At 40.7% G+C, this 10,468-nt stretch overlaps 1 protein-coding gene across 1 annotated transcript; it reads left to right on the forward strand.

Annotated features, from left to right (window-relative positions):
- Positions 1–2,545: 2,545 nt before the first annotated feature.
- SOSTDC1 (sclerostin domain containing 1) lies at positions 2,546–5,520 on the forward strand (the record flags this gene model as incomplete). Its single annotated transcript, XM_084280335.1, has 2 exons — positions 2,546–2,862; positions 5,105–5,520. The coding sequence occupies exons 1-2, from the start codon at positions 2,658–2,660 to the stop codon at positions 5,518–5,520; spliced, it is 621 nt and encodes a 206-aa protein (XP_084136461.1). The 5' UTR covers positions 2,546–2,657.
- Positions 5,521–10,468: the final 4,948 nt, after the last annotated feature.

A 10,468-nucleotide genomic window follows, 5' to 3' on the forward strand; every position in this document is an offset into this window, starting at 1 on the left:
CATCAAGAAGCCCCTTTTGACTGGGAAGTACTGAAGGAAGAGTAACAACTTTGACTTGTCAGCATTCCTTCCCCTCATACGACTTCTAATCTCACTCAGGAAGACTCAGAAAAAGTGAAAGACTGCAAGCTCTAGGTTTGACAACATAAAGTATAAATCAAATTAACTGACAAACTCAGCTTACCTTTCAAAGCAGGGAGGCTGACAGTATTGACCGAGGAAATGAAATAATGAAATTTTCATATGATATTTGTAACAAGTGAAAACACAAATTAAATTAAAATAATGCCTATTCTGTGTCTAGTGCACAGAAAAATGAGGTAATCTATATCCTCTTTCCTGTGCCAAATTCAGGGTCAAACTTTTCCTTTACCAAGGCTTTAGGAGACTTTTTTTGAGCTCTTTCTTCTCTAAGTGACAAGACCAAGAGAAGTATGCAACAACCCTAATTGTATCATGTAGCCCAAATTTGAAAGGATGATTTTTAGCTTTTATTGAAAGCTGAAAGGGTTGAATCTTAGCAAGCTCTATGCAGATCTAGTCCTGTAGCTACCCCAAGCTTCGACACCTTTATCCTGTGAGTAGATGCCTTATTTCAAAGAAAACAGCTTTCAAGGAAACTTCTGATTTTCCCAAATTTCATCTAATATGGAAAAAATCTTTCTACTGGGAAGAGGTCCTCAGACTGGCATTCACAGGTACTCAGATAACTGGAAAATATGTTCCATGTTTTTAATTATATTGGCTCAGTTCAGCACAGAGACTATCCTGCAGGGAAAGTGAGATGTGTGAAGATCTATATGATCTGTGAATAGAAGAAAAAATCAAGTAGGACTTGAACATCGACAAAGTAGACCTTTGGATAGCTGCTGTTGAAGAAAACATAACACTCGCATATTAATGGACTGTAATGTATCTATCATCTTTGATAATTTGCTTAAGGAAGCTTTCACCTTCTACTTTATTTTAAAGAGAAGTTAAAATACACATCTTTGCTTTCCTGGTTAAAATGTCCCATGAGTGTGGAGAAGCTCTGTCAGGGGTGAGCAGCGATCCCACTCCTCCATACATTACTCTGCTGAAAGATCTCACTCTGCCTTGCAACATTCTTGTTATTCCAGAACTGGGTTGGGCTAGTTATAATAGATGCAGGCAATCAACTCAACTTCCCCACATGCAGCTCTGCCAGTAAAACTCACTTCACCTTGCAACACTCCTGTTTTTCCTGTGTCTTTTAAGCAAGGGCTATCAATTCAGCTCCTATTGTGGATCTGTCCTTCCTCCTGCTGAAATCCAGGGTAACTTTCTTAGTGATGCAAGAAGGAAGTGTTGCGATACAAGTGCCTGCTTGTGACGAGGATGAAACAAAGCAGTCTTCTCTGAATGACTGAGATTTTGACCCTGACATAAGAGGCAACTGATCCCTATTCCACTTCTGCTTCCATTACAGCAAATAAAATCCAGGATGACTCTATAGAGATCAACTCAGTTACAAAGAATGTGAGATTTACACAGAGTGGCCTCCTTCATGGTTGTGCTTTTTCCCAAGAAAAAGATTTCCTGTTAATTAGAACACTACAGCTTTCCATGTCGATCACTGTTGGTTTATTTATAATGAAAATCTATAAACCATTCACCACGATGCAGACAAGCACTGGCCTACTGACAGCATCTCAATTTACACGAGAGTTTGGATTTGGGCCATGTAATTTTATGTAAAATCAAGTAAGTGTGTGACACAGTAAAATACTGTGCCAAACTAAGGGTTATTCTTTCCTCTTTGTTTTCTTTATGACATGAAATAACACACTAGAAATACAAGAATGCTATAGGCAATGTACCGAACTAAAAAAGACTAGTTTGGTGAATGAGCATAGTGAAAGCCTATGCATATGGATATGTTTGCACTAAGAAGCCTAGAAGAGATGCTTTTTATGCACGGTGATACTGAAATACATACTTACAACACTGCACATCAGTGAGAGAAAACTCCCGTAAAACAACTAGTATATCTAGCAGTTCTCCTGGTTGATCAAAGCTGCATAATTTAAAGCATCTAGAGGCAGCTTTAAATTATTCAAAATATATTTTTTTTAAGTGATCTCGGTATATAGCAGATGGTATTTGTGTAACTAGCAGTCTTCTGTAAGTTCTACAAACTTTTGCATCCCTACAGAGCTGGCAAGTTTTCTGGAAGTCACATTCGAGAAGAGGCAAAGTAACTTTACCTAACATGAGCGAGAGAGGCTCATTCTGACACGGTGTTAGTCACAGCTCTAAAAAGCCATGCAGGCAGGGCCACACGGCATGGCAGGGCAGAGCCGGCAGCCTCCGGGTCTCAGACCGAATGCTGCTGTGCGGTGCCCGAGACTTTTCTGATACCCTCCAAAGCCCCAAATAGGAATCCTGCAATTAATGCATCTAACTCCTCCTTTGCTGCAGCCTTCACTCCTATTGGTAAAAGGTCTTCACAGGCTCGTGTAGGGATCCCACCCCTTTTGTGGGTTTTCATTCTGAAGCCATCCACAACTTTACACCTGAATGAATGCCAAGCCTCTCCGAATATATAAAGGAAACCTTCAAGAGCAATTCCAGTTACCCTGAAGAATCAGAAGAAAGATTTCGTCCAGCTCTGTCAGGCAGAGACTGAACCAACCATGCTCCTCCCTGCCATTCACTTCTATGGCTTTCTCCTAGCTTGCCTCTTCGCGAAGAGCTACTCGGCTTTCAAGAACGATGCCACAGAAATACTTTATTCACACGTCGTTAAGCCCGCTGCGGCGAGCCCGAGCAGCAACAGCACGCTGAATCAAGCCAGGAACGGAGGCAGGCACTACACCAGCGCTGGATCCGACCGTAACAGTGAGTATCCTACCGGCGGCACTTCCACCGCAGCGGCGGGGCGCCCCGGCGGCAGCCCCTCCCGGCCCGACCCTGGGAGCGGATTCCCCCCGGCCGCAGCCGCGGCGCCCCGCTGCAGCGCGCTCTGCACCCCGCCCGGACCCCAGTCCCCACCCCTCTTCCCCCTCGAGTGCGGGGCTGTTGGGAACCAGCGCCTCGGGGGAGCCGGGGCGAGGGAAGATGCTGCCGGTTCCTGGCTGGGATCCGCCTCGCCGGGCGGCCCCCGAGCAAGCCTCCCTCCCCCGTGCGAGTCCTGTAGGACCGGCTCTCTCGGGCAGGTTACTTCCTGACAGAGGTTCATCCAGGAACGCCGGGTTGTGTGGGTTATCCGGCAGGGAAGCGAGATAAGGGGAAAGGAGTGAGAGGCATTTCCAAAGCGCTCGGTGTCTTAACTCACCCTCCCACTGTGGGCAGGGGAGGTGTCTGGGCTACTTTTCAAACGCAATAAAAAACTCTGAATTCTGTTGCCGCTGCTCAGTTTTACTTCCTGCTGCAGCACTTACCCGCTTAACACCTCCAGCAAAAGTAAACAAATCAGCTCATAATTTACCCATCATCTCTGCTCTAACTTGCCTTTTTGTATCCAGTCTTTTCCTGCTGAGTTATATATATATATATCTATATGTATGTCAGATACATGAGGATCTGGAAACCTTCTGCTGACTTTATCTGTTCCCTCCCCTGCCCGCCTCCTTAAAACCAAAGAAATCCAAATAGAGAAACACACACGCCAACCCACCCACAATGATCCGATAAAAATAGTGTCATCCCTGGAAAGTGAAGGCAAAAAGTGACACCAATACCTTTTGGCTAAACCAGGTGTGTCAGCTTCTATGAATGCTGAGGGTTTAAGTGCACAGGAAACATCTCATCATTATGAGATTACTGGAGCAGCCCAATAGGTATTCATTGTCAGTGAGCTGTCACCGGAGAAAAGCTGAGCCAGGCAAGGCACAAACTCAAATCTTGTGCCCAGCTGCTTTCAGGTACATTCCTAAGCGCAGCTGCAGGAAGGCAGGATTGACTCTTTTCCTCAAGGCAGGCAGAACAGCTCTTTTAGAGGGTCCCTCTGATCAGCTGCAGTCACTTCTGCTGCCCACCCTGAGACATGGGGGACAGGGTGAAGTACTCTGTAAGTCAGTGTCTCCGTTCAGAACTTGCTTCCAAAAATCCAAGTAGAAACAGAAGCAGCCTGTAGCTGTGATATGTAGATGTACCTTCAAAGTCTTTTATGATTCACTCTAAAATGTTTCTAGTAATTACTTCTATTTTAAAGGCGTTAGTTAATTGCATTGTGTGTAGAATCTGCGCCGTAATTGTCCTTCAGAAAGAGGGAGAGCACAGCCAGTAAAGATTGCCTATTAAAATTAAGCGCACTGTGGGCGTTTATTTCAAAGTGTAATTACTGAAATAAACAGTTGTGTTTATTGCAGGGTGCAGAGCTGCACATACAGACGGGTACAAACATGCCTGTGTGAGAAAGCTCTGCATGCTGATTCTGTGTCAGTCGCCTGAGAGAATTTTCAGGATCCTCTATGTTACCTGTAATATCAAGACTACTACAGATACAAAGATGCTGTTACCCTGAGGGCAAAACGACAGCTCTGAAATCGCTAGTGCTCATCATTCATAGTTGGTATGCAGAACACCATGCCCTGGTAAACTTCAGCTGTTACCACTTCTGCACTAGCTGTGTTCAGAGCAGCAGTGCTCATGGGACACTCAGTCCACTGTAACCATCGAATGAGAACAAAACTCACTGTTTGAAATTCATTTAAAAGCATATACACAGCGTCCAAAGCACTTTTTTCCCCCTTGCTAATGATCCAGCATAATTGTTGTAAACATCACAGAGAAGATTCCCTAGACTGAGAACAAACAGGAAACATTTCTTCCCCTGGGGCGTTTTTTTCTCTTCTAAAAGGTATGTCCCTGAGAAGCAGGATAGAGAATAAAATTGCCTCTCTCACCACAACTGCTGAAGTGCATATCATTATGATTTCTTTATGCTGTGGTAATGCCCAGAGATACCATCAGCGCTTGAGGCCCTTGTGTTGGGGGACACAGCAGTAAAGAGATGTCCTGTAAAGATTACAGCCTACTTTAACTTCTCCAAAACATAGCTGGCTAATGTGAAAATGACTGGTTAAGGAAATCTCTCCCTTCTGAATCTCAGTGTTTTATTATTCTGTGCATTCTGCAGATCGTGTCCAAGTTGGCTGCCGGGAGCTGAGATCTACCAAGTACATTTCAGATGGCCAGTGCACCAGCATCAATCCGCTGAAGGAGCTGGTGTGTGCTGGTGAATGCCTCCCTTTGCCACTGCTCCCCAACTGGATTGGAGGAGGTTACGGAACCAAGTACTGGAGCAGGCGGAGCTCACAAGAGTGGAGATGTGTCAACGACAAAACTCGCACCCAGAGGATCCAGCTTCAGTGCCAGGATGGAAGTATAAGAACCTACAAAATAACCGTGGTGACGGCCTGCAAGTGCAAGCGATACACCAGGCAGCACAACGAGTCCAGCCACAACTTTGAGGGAACCTCTCAAGCAAAACCCATCCAGCATCACAAAGAGAGGAAAAGAGCCAGTAAATCCAGCAAGCACAGTACAAGTTAGAAGTCAGACATTCCCTCCTCTCTCATCTCCCTCTGCTCCTGCCCAAACTGAACTTGCCTGTAACCATTTGCTTTACCCTTCTGACTGCTTAAAGACAAGTCTGCCATTGCTGTGTTCTCAGATGACACTACATGCTTATTGCTTTGACCAAAATCAATGGGGCATTCTCAGCATATGGACCTGTTAGGTGGTTTTCCAAATGCTCAAGATGGGGAATAACACAAGCCTTCCAAACCCACATTATAAACTTTCACATTCTCTCCAGCCATGGAGGCAAAGAAAACTTGCCATGAATGTTCACTGAAGTCTATTTTGTAAAAAGATGCTTTGTTGTGTGTTTCCATGAGAACAGTTATCACGTCTATTGCCTTCTAATATCATGTTTTATGAACTTCTGACAACAGCTTAAAAGTACAGCACCTAGTATCTGCTTTCAGATTCATTCTAAAAAAAAAAAAAGCCTTGCATGCTGACCTTTCTCTTATCTCAGTATACCAAAAATTAAAATATGCATGGCAGCAATCAAAAAGTAAAGCTGAACAAACTATTTATTTGTTGTTGTAATTATTTAATGAGCTTTTATGTGTGTTATTTCCCTCAAAAATGTTCTTATGTTTATAGCTTTTCTCACTTATCAAAGTATTTTCCTATGATTTGTGGCTGGATTAGAACATACATTTTGTAGATAATGTAAAATAGACATATTAGCATTCTTGGTATATATATTTTCATTTTGAAAATTCATAGACTTAGGTGTTATTTTGAAGTAGCAACATAAAAAAAATGTTTCTTTCATTCTCCACTCTGTATTATTTTTGTTTAAAAGTGTGCAATCAAAAGACAGATATGATGACTTCCTTTCAAATTCATTGGTTTCTTTTTTTTTTTTTTTTTACAAAAATAAACATTGCTAAAGTACTGTATTGTCTGGTTCTATGAATGAAAATGCACACATTTTCATCAGTCACAACATTTAATTTTAAAAAGTGGAAGAACATTATTTGGTTTTAAAAAAAATCTATCCATGATATTTAACATTCAAACAATCTTTCTCTGGATTTTTTTTTGATGTAAAAATCTTATATGGCCACTTAACAGATGGTGCTTAATTATGGCCTAAGCCATGTTCTTATTTAACAGTTCTCAAGTTGTACATTCCAGAAGAAGTGTGCATTTGGGAAGTTTCACAAGCTAGTAAGACACCTTTTTAAAAAAAAAAAAAATTAAACTTTGTTTTTACCCTTTTTTTGTTTACTTTTCCCCCTCCCTTGTCATTAGTGATGATCAAAGCAAAGAGGAAAGTAAAAATAACATTCAGTTTCATCTTTCCCATAGAGCCAATAGAGCCCTGCACATTATCCACAAATTCTTACAGGATGTGTCAGGAAATACATAGTAAGCAATCCACCTTTCCACACATAGTCTGTGAATCACCTGTTCTTAATCTTTCAAACCATACTGAAATACTATGAGCAAGATTTCATCACAAGATTCTGCTCTTCTTAAATCATTAACTTTTACAACCCATTTGCACCCAAAGAAAAGATTAGACAAGGAGAGAGTAATGAAAAGTCTTGCCTAATATGCTTTCACACAAGCTCTCTTTGACCTTCTCTTTATCTCATTCCATTTTGCATTTTAATTCCAAAAGATTCATGATGAAGCTCTTGGCACAGATCTTCCTTGGTTGTTGATGTAGAACTGTGTGAAAATCACTGCTGCTGCTTGACTTACTGAATCCTAAATCTTATCAACAAAATTTAATGATTTTTCCTCAAAGCTACTTTCAAGAACCCCCTTTAAAATCTGCCATATGTAAGAAAGATGCTGTTTCAAGTTTAGTTCTGTGATCGTGGAAATAGAACAATGAGATCAGAGACCATTTATACTCTAATTCTCTCATCTTAAAGGTGCTTCTTTCAAGCCTAAGAGGACAGATGATGAATAAAGGAGTCAGCAGGAAGAGAGGTGACATGATGTTGCTTCCAGGCATATCAGTCCAGTGAACCTACAGCTATCCTACTTTTTTATTTTAACAGATATTAGTCTCTTTCAATCCATTTTATGAGGGAAAAATTATTCCCAAATGCCAAACATCTATCAATTTTTAACTTGTTCTCCAGATTCCTCTTGAAGATCATAAAGCATAAATGATTGAGATAATGGATCAAAATTTAACTAAAATTATTTTCAAAGCAAATAGTCACTATGCATCACTAAAGTTGCCCTGGTCTATGTTTGACTCCCAGAAATAAGAGACACATCTTGCTTTTGAGTTCTACAATCAGTGAAGTTTGACTGTAGGAACAGTATACACATTTAATAAAAGTTTGCTAATAACTCCTAGTTTGTACACAGAACTACCTGAAGGGGAATAATCTGACACACTTTCATTCAGATGACTTCATGAAGTTTTGCTGGACATGGTATAGAAAGACCACGGGGCCCATCTCTAAGACTGGCTTATTTGAGGGAACATGAGGGAAGCCAGCAGGAGCTCTGTCCATCAGCAGTGACTTCACTTTGAAGTGCCACCTGAGTTAGTGATGGTCTCTTCTTTGGCTATGTCTTTGGCCTTTTGTGGGAGAGATCTGCAAGCAAGCATTGTTAGAGATATGTTAATCCTGAATTTGCTTTAGGAATAATGCTACTCTCTGTGACTCATCTCCTAGCTCTGAATGCTTCCACTTGGCCTACACAATCTGCTGTTTCATCCTGTTACCTGTGAACTCACAGGGGTCTACTAAAGGACCTAGACAAAAGGCATTACACGAGTACAGACAACTAGTTTTCTTCTGTATGGAGTCTCCAACATGTAAAGTTGCAGTGGGTAGGACATGGCCATTGCTCTTGTATTCCACAGTGGAGAATCTTGCCAAAGTTTCTCAAAGATGCAGTGAAAAAACACAGTACAGCTTAAACTGAAATTTAATTATGATACATCTTCTTGTGTTTGTTTCAAAGTTAAAAAAGAAAAAAATGCTAGACTTTACTTAGTTTCTCTCCTAAAAAATTAGGCTAAATACAAGAAGCATGGAAATGTTTTGAAAAAGAGCAATGTGGAGGCAGATCAGATAAGTTTTGACACAAATTGGACCAGATAGTCTAGGTTTATTACACTCAGCATACTCACTTTCTTAATAATATTCTATCATGTAGGCAGATCATCAAGTCCAGGGGCTGCTTGAAAAGCATTTCAAACATCTTAAAAAGAACCTAACAATTTTTAAATTCTCATAGTTGCTTCTTTAGGAAACTGAAAGCGAATAAATTAGAAATAATCTGTTAATCTGCCATCATTATTTTATTACTTTCAAGTTGATGAAAACTGCCCCCAGCTATGGGGTAAATTGTTTTGTAATGAATGGAAATCAGTTTTCCTTAGACATCACTAGAAACAAACTTAGCCAGATGCTGATTGTTTTGATAGCAGGGTAGCACTCAGAGGCACACTGTGTAGAGGCAGTGGTAGATAGTGTGAGTCATTAAGACAGTATCAACTGTGGAAGTTAGAAGGGCCTGACACTTGCAGTCTAGACTAGAAAAGCCCTTTGAGAAGTTTGTTTATACAGTTCTTCAGTAATAGTAACAAATCTGTTGCGCTCTCTTTTCCAGCAGCCTTGGAATCAAAATCACCCAATCCAAGTTCAGTCATTTCTTTGGAAATAAAGCAGACATTTGAATAACACCCTTCAAAATAACTAACAGATTTCTGCTAGTAAATCACTGCAGTCCTCCTAACCTTGACCTTTATATCCTTCCTGAAGAAGTACAGCATTAATCAAGAAAGGACTGTTCACCACATTCCACTGTGAGAGGCTTGTTGCTACAGTATTAACCTGGAGGTGTTCGGTGGAAAATTATAAGGAATCCTTAGTGTTGGAAGGTATCCTATTCTCATGATGCATTTCCTTTCCCGTAGGCCAGGCAAAGGGCTTTGATTTTAAGTTCATTGACATATATATAAACATCGCTCCGGGCTAAAACTGAAAATTCTCTAGAGATTTATGAGTTAAGCAGACATTCTGTCACTGGATTTGTTAATTTTGCCTGAACATCGCCCCCACAACGAAAAGCCTGCCCATGCATCTTTCTGAAAGACACCCAGCCCCTCAGCTCCCTCACCACATGAGTTATGTGGACTGACACAGTAGAAAAGTGTTATTTACAAGTGATACTGCCTACCACCGAATTCACATTCAAACAGCAACCTTCCTTAGTACTTCCATGACAAGAAAACACTCTTCATTCTTAATTAATGCTCATCCAACTGCATGCTGCGAAAATAACTAGTCTCTACTAATTGCTGAAAAAAGAACCACTGGATTGTCACTCCATTTTGGGAGTTTGCTTTCTCTTAACCCACTTTGGCTTGGCAGCATACTATAGCGAATGAGGTAGTATTACCTTACCTAGCTGGAGTTCAGGCCTTCTTAAACCCTCTATACAACTACTACGAAATAAAAAGCACTACTTCTTAATAGAAACGAAAATCAGGACCACTGACTTTAATAGCTCTGTCTGTGGAATATGGTACTTCCTTCATCAATGTAAAGGAAAATAAATTTAAAAAATCTGCTCCCTGGAAAAGAGGCCTAAATCAGAATACACTGCCACACTAACAGAGTTCTGTTTACTAAACCCCAAGGACAATCGCTGCCAAAAAAATTACCTTTGTTACCACCTACTTAAGTAAAAAATATTAAATCACCTACGAATGTTTTACTAAACACTTTCTCTATTTCTTGTCCCCTGCCCTATTTTAGCAGTGTCTTACTGTTTCACTTTTTAAACCCTAGCTGTTCTGAATTATACTTACTATAGCACACTTGTTCTTTGATACAGAAATATTTGAAATCTCTTTTTAGAATGATTGGATGCATCATTCTTTAATTTTGACTACAAGAGGAAAAGTCATGCTTTGGCTTAACCTAACAGTTCCACATTT

This window comes from Gallinula chloropus (assembly GCF_964237585.1).
Source record: "Gallinula chloropus genome assembly, chromosome: 2".
Classification (NCBI taxonomy): domain Eukaryota; kingdom Metazoa; phylum Chordata; class Aves; order Gruiformes; family Rallidae; genus Gallinula; species Gallinula chloropus.